Raw genomic sequence first — 13,390 nt, forward strand, 5'->3', positions numbered from 1 at the left:
CTATTGAAATTTATGAAACATTGAATTATTAAGACTTGTGAATTACATGAATATGTATCGGGTCTCGTAGGTTTTATTTATTATGAATATAATATTTTGAGGATATATTATGAAGAATTATAAAAGCATGTTAATAATTTGAAAGTTTTAATTTAGATGAAGTTTTATAACTTGGTTAAATACATTTACAAGTGTATGTGTTCTAGTAATGCCTCTTACCCTGTTCCAATGTCGAATACGGGTGTTACAGAGCTTGTCCTTTATCATTTACGACAAGTATTTGCTATTTTTTTCTCTGAATTGTATGGTTCCGTTAATTGGATAAATGAATGAATTTACCTTTCAAAATTTTCTTTAAGTTTTTTAATTAATAGATTGAATGTTAAATGCTAAATACTATTTTGCTAACGTCGTCATTAACAAGTTGAATCAACTCTCCTGATGCTTATAATTCGCCTCAACACTCGTTATTAATTTGGTAGGGTCACACCATGAAAAATAAATATTTAAATATTTATAAGAATGACTTAACTTCAAAAGCAATTATGGGAATGACTTGAAATGAACAGTGTCAGGCGGTGTCGACACCCAACTCAATCACCCCCCAATCATTAGCTACTGATTGTATGAGGGTTTAAAAAAAATTTTGGTGCTGACACGGCAATGGTGGGCACCTGTATGTATTTTTTCATGTGCATTTTGTAATATACAGATATTCCCTGATCCAAAAAAGAATAATTTTTTTATTAGGTGTTGGCATCCATATAGTCGGCACTGCAAAAAAAAATTCAATATTTTTTAGTGCTGGCACTGTGGTGACCGGCACCCATATCAGGTAAAATACTTTTGAATTTAGTTTCCTTATTACAGTACTTAGTAGATAAAGAAAAAAAAAGATGATGAAAAAAAATTCAACAATGAAGGAAACAAGAGAAGAAGAAAAAAAATGGCGAGTTGGACATTTATGGTTTCAATAGAGAAAAAAATTGTATATGGAATTGCATTAATAAATTTAGTTAATGGTTTTTTTATGGTTTTAAGGGAAGAAAAAGTTTAATGCAATTTTATAGTTCCAATAGGAAAAAGAGTTGTATATGGAAACAAATTAGACTTGTCCATGGGCCGGGCCTTGAAAAAAAATTTTGGCCCGGGCCCGGCCCGAAATATGGGCCTGAAATTTTGCTCAGGCCCGGCCCGGAAAAATATTATAAGCCCGAATAAACATTAAAAAATTATTTTAAAAATAAAAATAAAAATATTTTAAAAGTATTTTAAAATTAAAAATTAAAAAATAAAAATAAAAATATATATTTATTATATTCGGGCCGGGCCGGGCCGGGCCCGGGCCAAAAAAGTGGTGCTCGAGGCTCGGCCCGTTTTTAAACGGGCCTCATTTTTTTGCCCAAGCCCATATTTCGGGCCAATATTTTTACCCGAACCCTCCCATATTCCGGGCTGGCCGTCGGGCCGGGCGGCCTAAAACAAATTCCCCCCTCTCCATTATCGCTTTTTTTAAAGTGCATTAATTAATTTTTAATCTTTATATATAATTTTTTCCTCTTAAAAAAATTTAATTATAAGATTTTTAAATTCAAAAAAAAAATTGTATTTAGAAAATTTTAAACCATACCATTTAAAAATAATAATGCAGTTATATTATATATGGTTAAAAGACATGATAATTCCTGTTTATGTTTCATATTAATGAATGATAATGATATAGATTGATGCAAAATTTCAATTCATATGCATTAAAATCTTGATTGTTGATTCTTGATGACAATAAATATGAATTGAAAATTTGCATCAATCTATGGGCAAAATATCAAAAAAAGCTAATTTTTTTTAAATTTACCGAAATGGACCCGGTATTTTATTATTTACCGGAATGGGCCCTTTTCCCCTAAATTGCATCCACGTCAGCGCGATGTTCGAGGACGTGTCAATAAATCGCGTCCACGTCAGCGTGGTTTGCTGACATGGCAGCAAATCTCGTCCACGTAAGCGCGGTTTGTGTCCACGTCAGCAAAGCGCGCTAACGTGGACGCGATTTGCTGTCACGTAGCGCGCCACTAGGGACGCGATTTCACCGTGTTTCCCAGGTTAGGATTTTTAAGGTTTTTAGAATTTTTAGGGTTTTTGGAGAAAAAAGTAAATAAATAAGGGATTAAGGTTTAGGGTTTCGTAATTAAATTAATTAAAATTTATTCAAAATTGGATTACGTTTCGTGTTTATGGGTTTTTAAGATAAAAGCAAAGCAGGATGATTTATAAGAAGAATTTTTTAAAGTCTCGCCCACATGTACGCGCTTTTGCTACAGTAGGTCCTGGAAAAATAATTTCGAGTTGACGTTTCTGAACAAATAGTTTAAAAAACACTTCAAGCAGGATGCTTTATGAAAAGAATTTGTGAAATCGCGCCCTCGTGGACGCGCTTTTGCTAGAGTTGGTCCTGAAAGAAATAATTTCGAGTTGATGTTTCTGAGCAAATAGTTTAAAAAAACGCTTCAAGCAGGATGCTTTATGAGAAGAATTTGTGAAATCGCGCCCACGTGAACGCGCTTTTGCTACAGTAGGTCCTGAAAAAATAATTTTGAGTTGACGTTTCTGAGTAAATAGTATAAAACAACGCTGCAAGCAGGATGCTATTTGAGAAAAATTTGTGAAATCGCGCCCTCGTGGACGCGTTTTTGCTACAGTAGGTCCTGGAAAAATAATTTCGACTTGACGTTTTTTAGCAAATAGTATAAAATCGCTTCTAGCAGGATGCTTTATGAGAAGAATTTGTGAAATCACGCCCACGTGGACGCGCTTTTGCTACGGTAGCATGTTTGGGTTAAGAAGGTGAAATCGTGTCCCCAGGGGCGCGCTTTTGCTAAATTGTTTGTGTCCACGTGGAGACAAAAAATGTTCTTAGAATGCATAATTCACAGCAGAAACAATTTAGAGAGGTTAAGAAGGTTAGAGTTTCAAATATGAGTGAAAGTATTAGTGTTGTTATTTACTACGATGGTGAGGTTTGCCACACCGAAAATGGTGTTGTTTTTTTGTCGGAGAATATGGTGCGACTGGTTTTTAACCAGAACATAGATTTGACAGAACTTCATAAAAGAATTAGGCGTAAAACTTTCGGAACGACGCCAATGAAAGTTTTGTCTATTACGTATTGATTCTGTTCTTCTGTTGATCCGGTGACATATGACTCGTTCGACATAAAATGTGCTCGTAGCTTGGAGGCAATGGTGCAGACTCATCTTGCCAGTGGAACACCTTATATTGAGTTATATGTACAATTTACATCGCCAAATGATATACTTGCGACCGGTGTTCGAGACGTATACACGACCCCTGGCCGACATTCGGTTAGCGGGTTACAAAACACAGAACAGCCCATGTTTGGTAGCCCTGTTTGACTGGTGTATCTCCACGGTCGCGTAGTTGATCAACGCGACTTTCGCGTGCCAAGCTTTTGGATTTTGTAAGAACTCATCCGGAATTACTGCCCGAATTGCCGGATCCTCGTATGGTGTCCATTGAAACTATATGAACATGATAGAAATATTAGTTATATACATAATACTAAATACTAATCGACTAGTGAATGATGGAAATATCAATTTTATTTAATACTTGCATGTGCTTCCGACTGTTGGTCTAATAGAAGTCGTATATATTCAAGAGAGGTAGGTAATCGAGCATGACTTGTCGGATGGTTCCACCCAATTAAATAAAATTTTAGCATACTTTTATTTTTAAAAATCTACATAATAATTGTAAAATCTAATATAAAATTTTTCTCGTTATGAGTGGGAATGTATATGGGTGGTCCACTCGAGGACGTAGAAATGGAAAGTGAAACCGTGTCTATGACTGCAGTAGTGACAGGTAACCTCCGATTTTTGCTTTCCTCGGTCGCGTCACCCCACACATCTCCCGATATAACGTTACCAAGACGGCAGACCCCCAACTCAATTCACCAGCTACTCTAAAATCAACGAGTTTCAGCAGCCATCTTAGATGTACGCGGCTCCGTGACGAGTCCGACATCAGATAACCTCCAATTAACTGAAGAATGTATGCCCGAGCATATCAGATTCTTTCTATTTCGATTGAATCTTCATCCGGATCCGGGAATGTATCTCGTAACCAGCCCATCTCGATCTTACCTCCGTCCATTTTCTCCGGAATAGCGCCCAAAACCTCGTAGCACACCGCTCCCCAATCGCTAGATTAGCCAGACCCGTTGACTGGGTACTCGTCCACCGGCAATCCCAATTGTAGACTAACATCTTCCAAAGTGATAGTGCACTCTCCACATGGAAGATGGAATGTGTGCGTCTCGGGTCTCCACCTCTCGATCAACGCACTGATTAGTTTCAGGTCCACTTTGCATCCCCGGCCTACCGTCGCCACGTGCCAAAAACCCGCTTCCCGCAGGTAGTTCTCTACCAACGGTGATGGAGGAGCATGCATATTCCAGATATTGCATTCTAATATCTGATCTACAGACTTTTATAACAAATAATAAATTAATAATTATCAAAAAATGCATAAATAAAAAATTCTTAAATAATATTTAAAAATTAAATTTAACGCTTACCATTTTCATTTGTTCCACCGATATGTGCTGCTTATCAAGACGAGTCAATTCTCCAGCCATTGCTGAAATCGTACAAATTTTTACGGTTTAAAAAAATAATTTTTTTAAAATTATTTAAAAATAGGTATTTAAATGAAATTTAAGAAAAACTTGAGAGCAAATTGAGATTAAATATGGATTTGAGAGAAATTTGGAAGGAATTTGAGAGCAAATTGAGAGGAAATTTAGAGGAAATTGATAGGAAATTTGAGAGAGGATTAGTTTGTGAAAAAAATGGGGTGGGGGTATTTATAGTTTTTTTTGGACCGTTGGGGGGGGCAACGGTCAAAAAAATGACCGTTGCACTGTTCACGCGCGGGGCAAATCGCGTCCCCAGGAGCGCGCTACTCGTCAGCAAATTACATCCACGACAAGGCACTTTGCTGACGTGGACACAAACCGTGCTTACGTGGACACGATTTGCTGCCACGTCAGCAAACCGCTTTGACATGGACGCGATTTGCTGACATGTCCCTTGACATCGCGCTAACGTGGACGCGATTTAGGGAAAAAGGGTCCATTCCAGTAAATAATAAAATACCGGGCCCATTTCGGTAAATTTAAAAAAATTAGGCTTTTAATAGTAAATTGCCCTCAATCTATACCATTATCATTCATTAATATGGAAATTATAAATAATAATAAAAAAAGGTTGGAATTGACTATTGTTTAGTTGACTTTCTATAAGGGAGAAGTCAAAATTTTTTTTGAGGTGAAACTAAATTGTATATTTTTATAATAGTAAAAATATAATTTTATCATTTGAATAGCCTTTATAATTTTTAAATGATTAAATTAATTTTTTATCATATTGGGGGCCCAAAGTGCAAATTCATTACTATTTTAAAATTTTAAGAGCTTAAATGGACAATTTTTCATTTTAAGGGGGACTGGGGCCCCTGCTTGCCCCTGAATTCGCAACTGCTCTAAATATGGGAAAATGACCCCAAATGAAACTCAATCAACTCATCACAAGAAATATCGTAAAGTTTTGTTTTTTAAATAAAATTTTAATAAATATATTTATTATATAATTAAAAAATTTATCGTGTTGATAAATAATACTAGAAATCCTATCACATGTGTATGCATGTGAAAATTGTTATTTAGAATACAAATAGATATTTAAAAATAACGTATAATAAATAATAAAATGTATGGTTTAGAATTAATTAATATGAATATATGAAATATGTATGATATTAAAATAAAAAAATTAGATTAAATTGTAAGTAAAACCAAATTTAAACACATAAACACATCAAATTAAAAATACTAAATACATACATCAATCCTAAGTTGGTGTCGATTAATTTATGACACAAAATTAGCAACATTATTAATATTAAATCTCATCACGCGCCTATACGCATGGATACTAAAAATTTAGAATACAAATGTGTATTTAAACATATGATTTAAAATTAATTAAAATAAAAATGAAGTTTTGGTTAAGTGATAAATTTAAGATTTTACTAATTAAATTGAAACAGGTTTAAATATCACTTTATGCATATTCTTATTGGTTTTTTTGTTAAAATAAAAATATTAAAATACTTTCAAATAATATAACTTATATTAATTATAAAAGAATATCTCTATAATTTTTCTTAATCGGTGTTCAACTTGTAGAGAAGGGATTTTATGAAACTGTGGTTTCACGTCATTCTTATCATTTTTTAATGGGAAAATGACAAATTCTCTCCTGATTTTTATTGTTTTTAGTTTGATTTGAATTTTTTTAGGAGGAAAAAGCTAAAAATCAGGAGAAAAATTTTAATTTGCTGTTCTCCCATTGAAAAGAGATAAAGATGACGTGAAATCAGAGTTTCATACAAATTTTCTCTTAACTTATAATACCAATCACATTATATTCCTATTTATTAGTTCGAGAGGAATTCTAGATAATTCTACACATTTGTCAAAAACTGAGTTTAAAAAATAATTTGTTGAGACATAATTAATGATTCAATAAAAGAAGAAAGATAGTTTGTTTCGTTCTTAATTAATGATTATTTTAACCATGATCTCATTAAATACATTTGTAAAAAAGAAAAGATTCATTAAATACCTAAAAGGAAAAAAGAAAACCCGAAAGAAAAAGGAAGCAGAAACAGGTCATCATCATCGAACATGGCAACTACCAGCTGGATTAATAAACCCTAAATCCCTAATTTTTCTCCCGAAAATTCTAAATATTTTTGGATTAAAATCCATTCAGGTTTGTCGAACATGGCTTCTTCAGAGATCGAGGTGGTACCATCAGAATCAGAACCGAAAACAACCCAACAACAAAACTCTACTCAACAAATTGCTATTATCGACGTCTTCTCGGCCTCTGCCTATGGAGATTTTGACAAACTGAGAAAATTCGTAGAAGAAGATGGTGCCTCACTTGCAACACCTGACGGTAACAGCTATTACGCCCTTCAGTGGGCTGCTCTTAACAACTTCTCAGATATTGCTCAGTACATTATCGATGTAAATGCAATTTTTTTTAAACTTTATGGCAGGTTTTATTTATTTTTCTTGAGACTTAAATAACTTATTTATTGTTAAATATAATTGAAGCATGGTGGAAATGTAAATGCAACTGACAATAACCAGCAGACAGCTCTGCATTGGGCTGCAGTTAAGGGTTCGATTGCTGTGGCAGATGTGCTCTTGCAAAATGGAGCTCGGGTGGAAGCAGCTGATCTCAATGGTTATCGTGTAATTATTTTTGCTTTTATCTTTCGCTTTCTGTTGATTCTTTGTTTTCCATAACTATTAACGGGACTCTAAAATCCTATACCTCTCCGGATCAAGCATCTCCAATAAAATACTGCACTAGGGGTTTGATTTATGCTTAAATTAATCTATTTTCATCTTCATGCATGCAATAGTAATTACTTTTATTGCAGTGCATCTCAGAACCATTTTTTCTTCTAATGCAGGCAGTTCATATTGCTGCTCAATATGGGCAAACAGCTTTCTTAAATCATATTGTTGCAAAATATCACGCAGAATATGATGCACCTGATAACTGTGGAAGGTCGCCACTTCATTGGTATGTTTATGAAATAGGCTAAATGTATACTTCATAATATTTATTGGTTTAGAGCTTGAGATCATTCAAGTCTAACATAGGCAATTAATTACATTTTTGGACGGAGCCAAATAAGTAGTATTATGCATTCAATATAGTTTTGTAGTATGTTTTTATTTTTGGCTCTACTCTGTGCTTTATGCTTTTATGAATGGAAAACAATTATGGTTGGCTGTGGATGAACCACAATCACTTTTTGAATGGGGCTTTTCAGTACTAAGAGGGTGTAGCAATTTGGTGTCATGTTTGTAAGAGGAGGTTTTCCCCTACTATACAAACACGCTAGTACTAAAAGGGTATCGCAATATGGTGCAATATCAGCAGTGGCTTATATTTGGTTGTTGTAGCATATTGGGGAGAATGAAAGCTTTCACATGTGGTTCTGGTTACATTGTCAATGTTAGTCACATACCCAAGCAGGAGGAGACCTGCATTGCCAGTCCCTAGTTCCAACCCCTTTTACCCAAGGAGAGGCGATACCATTGCCTAGGTTGAGGTTCATTGTGGTGTTATTTTTTGAGGTCCTCTCACATGAACCGTTCAATTTGGTGGTCTTGTTATACATCATTAGATCCGAAAGTTATATGGGTTAAATGAAACTTGTAATGGTCAAGTTCTTACATCATGTTCTATATCTTTTACTCATTCTATCTCTTCACTTTTTTTTTATTTAATTTTGTTTTTTTCCTTCACAACCTTCAAATAACTGTAACTGTTGCAAATCAATCATCCAGTTACCTATCTAGAGGCCAATAACAAGGCCATCAAATACGTTAGAGCACCTTTTAGGGCTGACCATAAAGGACCTCACTCTAGGCATAACTTTTGTTTTGAATGTCACTGGCTTTTGATGTTTGGTGCTTATGTTTTCTTGCAGTAGCTCTTTTCTTCGAAAAGTGTAGTGAATGCTTGTTAACTATAATTTTCGTTCATATGATTTGTTAAACAGGGCTGCATTCAAGGGATTTTCAGATACAATTAGATTGCTTCTATTTCGAGATGCGTTTCAAGGGAAACAAGACATAGAAGGTACTGTGCGATAATTAATTTTTGCACTGTCTGACATGCAAGTTTTGTAGTTGTGTGATGAATCCGTATGGAACTATCTTTATGATTTAAATTTTTAACGGTGGTGAGAATCTTCTATTTTCTACCTGAACCTGTGATAACTACAATTTATTTAGCGTGCTAAGCTGGAAATTATTGCTTTGATCTTACTACGAAGTTTTTAATGATTTTGTATATTCATTGCTGCCAGGTTGCACTCCATTGCACTGGGCTGCACTAAGAGGAAATGTAGAGGCATGCATGGTTCTCGTGCATGCAGGCACAAAGCAGGAATTATGGGTAAAAGATAAAGCTGGAAACACCCCCCTTAAGCTTGCATCTGATAAAGGTCATCGGCAGATTGCCCTTCTCCTTGTACGTACTGTTAGTTGTGTTTTTTACATTTTTTACTTTGAAGACTGTAGTTTCTGAATGTTGTTTCTATAAGGAAATGAGCATTTGGACTTGCCAGTAGTATTGTGTCTGGATTCTCATTAGTTATGATTTTTGCGGACCCTTTAATATTAGGTGCTGCCTTTCTGGGGTGTGTTTGTGCCAGATGTAGTGGAGCTTGAGTCTTGATAGTTTGACTTCAAATATGAAGGATGGGAATAGCATATGTACAATAGATAATTTTGCCGTATAAAACATCATGACAGCCGATAAAATGTGAATATGAAAATATAGAATGGTATTATTAGTTCCATGGTTTAATGTTTTTCATGCTCTACAGTTGCATAATTGGTATAATTTGATGTCTGACTAGAAAGGAGTTCACAAGATGGTTTACACTATTGATATCTGTATCAAATTCTCAAACCATTCCAAGTGATATCCCCTGTTGTTACATTCTTTTAATTTTTTTAAAAAAATCTTGTAGATTTTGTGGCTGTTTAATATTTTGTTATTTTGATTTTCAGTCTAAAGCAGAAAGAGCCAATAGCAAACGGTTGTTCGACAAAATTCATGGTGGGAAGATGGGGGAAGTTGGTTATGCTCCCATATTATTTTGTGTTATCATTGTTCTAATTATCCTCTTCATCAACTCAGTTCTTGCTAGTGAGTACATTATTATACTTTCATCCATCAACATGTTTGTTTTTGCCATTGATCATGAATAATCCCTTTAAGTTGCATGTAGCTCCAACTCTTCCTAAGGTAACTGCCATTGTTGGACTTTGGGGATGGATTGGTGTTTCTCTTGGTATTGGCTCGTTGATAATGTTCTACAGGTGTTGTAGGTAATAGTTTATGCTCTGACTTTTATGTTCATTGAGTTGATTTCACATGTTTTAATTTTTCTGATTTTCTACTTGATATAGTAGTCTTTTTGGAGCTTGGTGCATGAAATATTATTATATAGACTTTTGGTCTCTTTCAATTATATGTTCATGATGCACATTGCATTGTTTGATAGAAGTCTAGAGGTGGCTTTGCTTGGCAAGTGCTTTTTTGACAAATTGGAACATTTGACAAATTTGGAACTGTATAATTAAACTACTAGGTAAAAAGAATTTTATTCATAATTTGTGACCTGTAAATGAAACCATTGTCTGATTTAAACAAATTTTGACTCTTGGCCGAATTCTTTTTTATGCTTTCTTCTTGATTTTCTTTCACGATTCACTGCAGCAAAGATCCAGGTTATATAAAAAAATCTAGAAGATTGGATGGCTATGAAGATACAGAGGTATGAGAGTGTTTGTGTAATTAGTTATTAACTTAATCCTTCAACAGCAGCTAGGTATTAATAAAAGGTCTTGAGTACTGTGGAGAAGGCTGTATCTGGTAGGCACAAATAGCTGCAGCCTTTAAGTGAGCTGGGTCCTGGTGCATATAGTAGCATTGTTTTTCTATAAAGTTTTTACAGTTAGCAGTTCCACTTGCCATGATTGTTTCTAGCATTCACAGTGAAGTTGAGGCTTAGATTGTCTTCAGCAGTAGACTGTCCATTGTGGTGTCATCTGAATTATTTGTACCCATTTAGAAGGAGGAAGTGGGGACTAAAAGTTCTCTAGCATAGCCATTTCTATGCCGTAAATAAAGAGCTTGAGGGCGGACTGTATAAAAGGTCTAGCTTTTGGAGATGCAGAAATTTTTTGTGTGGCATGAGTAGGGTTAAGGGTAGTGGGCTCGTATGTAGACTTAAGAGTTTGGTTGGTTAATTATCTGGACTTGAAGGGGAACTAGAAGGATGGTGTTCGTATCATCTGTATTAAAGCATGTCATCTAGTTGATTATTAGACTCTTGAAATGATTTTTCAGCTATATTTTTATTCCTTCACATTTCAGACTTCGGAAAAATTTTTGTAGCTCGATCAACTGACCATAGGATTGTGGCCTGTAAAGGAACAAACTTCCCTTTTCAGAACTCAGTGCAGAATTAAAAAAAAGAAAAAAGACTTTAAGCTCTTTACATTTGCTGTTATTTTTTTTATTAATTGAGCCATTATTATATTCTCAATTGGTAGGATCCCTTGCTGAATATTGAGCTGAACAACGCATCTGTATGGACAGGAAACTGGGATCAGCTTTGCCCTACCTGCAAGGTTTCCTGATGAACCTTTTCTTGTTATCATCTATTGCTTTTCTGCATGGATATTCCTCATCTTGCAATGCTGTTTTGACCCAATTTTCTCTATACTGTCAGATAATAAGACCTGTACGTTCTAAGCACTGTCCTATCTGTAAGCACTGTATTGAACAGTTTGACCACCATTGCCCATGGATATCTAACTGCGTAGGAAAGGTAAAGAAATCAGTCTTGAGCTAAATGCGGAAGATAATGATATAATGAATCACTCTTTTTTTACATTATTGGAGTGTAAAGATCATATACCTTTTATTGACTCTTAAATATTTGGTAGTTATTTTCAATTTGAAAGATGTTATTTTTAGCGTCAATAAGAGTATTTATATAAGGATGATATTGATGTCACTTTGGAGCATCTATGACACAATCTGTGGCCCAGCTTTCACATAAGTGCTACAATCCATTCCATCTTTAGCATCTTTGTTTAATTTGTTTGGAACATACTATTCCCCCGCACCCCTTCCCCCTTTTATTTTAGTTTGTCTCATACTTAATGATTTAAACAAGATGTTCTTGGTGAAACTGGTACTGCAATCTGACTATTTTTGTTAATTTTTTTTCCTTATCTGCTTTACTTACTGTGCACTTGCAGAGAAACAAATGGGATTTCTTTGTTTTCATATGTATGGGAACCTTGACTTCATTCATTGGTGCCTTTGTTGCAGTTCAAAGTATGTGAATTAAGACAAATAAGCCTCTAGTCTTTGTCACCTTTTGTGATTGAGATCGAATTAGTTTTTATTCAACTTATTTAATATATTTCTTTGTGTCATTAGGGATATGGACAGCAATACCTGCATTGTCTGCTGGTAAAACATGGATTCATCTTGTGATTGATCATCATCCTGGTATTGTTGCATTTCTCCTTTTGGATGCTCTTGTTTTGACTTCTGCTACAACTTTGACCATAATACAGGCAACCCAGGTAAATGAAGAGTTCATTTTCCTTTATCTGGACTATTTAAAGATTTTAAGGCTGGTTAAGGAATGTAGAAATGGCAAAATTGATTTTGATTGAAGACTGGAAGCAAATAGTTCCCCTTTCTATTTAAGATGATTTGACTATAGCCTTTATTTTCTAATTCAGATAGCTCGGAATATCACCACTAACGAAGTATCAAACGCCATTCGCTATCGGTATCTCCATGGCCCCGAAGGACGGTTTCGGAACCCATATAACCATGGTTGCCGAAAGAATTGTACAGATTTCTTCATTCGTGGTTACACAGATGATGAGATTGCTTGGCCTCCATTACAGAGTGTTGCCAGTTAGAGCAACTAGGGTTAGCTTGTTGTATTGTTTGTTAAGTAGATATACACATCCCAGACCCGACTCATGTTAATGTACAAACCCTTTGCACATTATGACCAGAAGAAAAGGGTAAAAAGGTACAAATAGTTAAAATTCTTTCGTAGAGACATGAGCCTCTTCTATTTGCTTCCTGGTTAAAGGGGGAGAAAACAGAAGCCTGTTCGATCTATACATCGTGTGCTTAATCTTGTAGTCATCACAGGAAATAGTTAGTCTTTGAAAGTGGTTATACAAAAAAGTGATAGGGAAATGAAGAAGTGAGGATGCGTTTTCAGAAATCAAGGTATTTCCATTGTTTTGCCTCAATTCTCATGTATGCAAGTAAAGTTTCTTAAAAGCTGCGTTTTATACTTGAATTGTTTTTGCTCATGTTTGGAGCTGTGAAGGATTTTTTCCAATGGAAGAAATTGTTACATTAGTCCATTTGTCTTCTACTATATTGTACTCTTCATATATAATTTACTCAATTTTAATTGGGATGGAATGAGAGTTGCATGTTATTTGTTTTATTTACTTTTTTAAAAAATTGCCAGGTGTCATGAAATATATTTTTGTTGTTAATACCAGAAAATGTATTGAAGCACCGCATGAAAATTTAAACACATGATATGAAGACACATAATATATCAATGTTTATATAGGTATAGCGAAAGTAGAAATATTTAACAGAAAAATAACACGAGCGTTGATCATGGCACTGGACACTAGAAT

General features: G+C 34.8%; 1 protein-coding gene across 1 annotated transcript; it reads left to right on the forward strand.

Moving 5' to 3' along the window:
* Positions 1-6,706: 6,706 nt before the first annotated feature.
* LOC107922549 (probable protein S-acyltransferase 23) lies at positions 6,707-13,188 on the forward strand. Its single transcript, XM_016852631.2, has 13 exons — positions 6,707-7,120; positions 7,211-7,351; positions 7,576-7,688; positions 8,677-8,756; positions 8,986-9,149; positions 9,695-9,833; positions 9,916-10,015; positions 10,407-10,464; positions 11,246-11,323; positions 11,425-11,523; positions 11,960-12,038; positions 12,144-12,292; positions 12,455-13,188. Exons 1-13 carry the CDS (start codon positions 6,872-6,874, stop codon positions 12,638-12,640), a joined length of 1,635 nt encoding a protein of 544 aa, XP_016708120.2. The 5' UTR covers positions 6,707-6,871; the 3' UTR covers positions 12,641-13,188.
* The last annotated feature ends 202 nt before the right edge of the window (positions 13,189-13,390 follow it).

Source organism: Gossypium hirsutum, chromosome D01, assembly GCF_007990345.1.
Source record: "Gossypium hirsutum isolate 1008001.06 chromosome D01, Gossypium_hirsutum_v2.1, whole genome shotgun sequence".
NCBI classification, from domain to species: domain Eukaryota; kingdom Viridiplantae; phylum Streptophyta; class Magnoliopsida; order Malvales; family Malvaceae; genus Gossypium; species Gossypium hirsutum.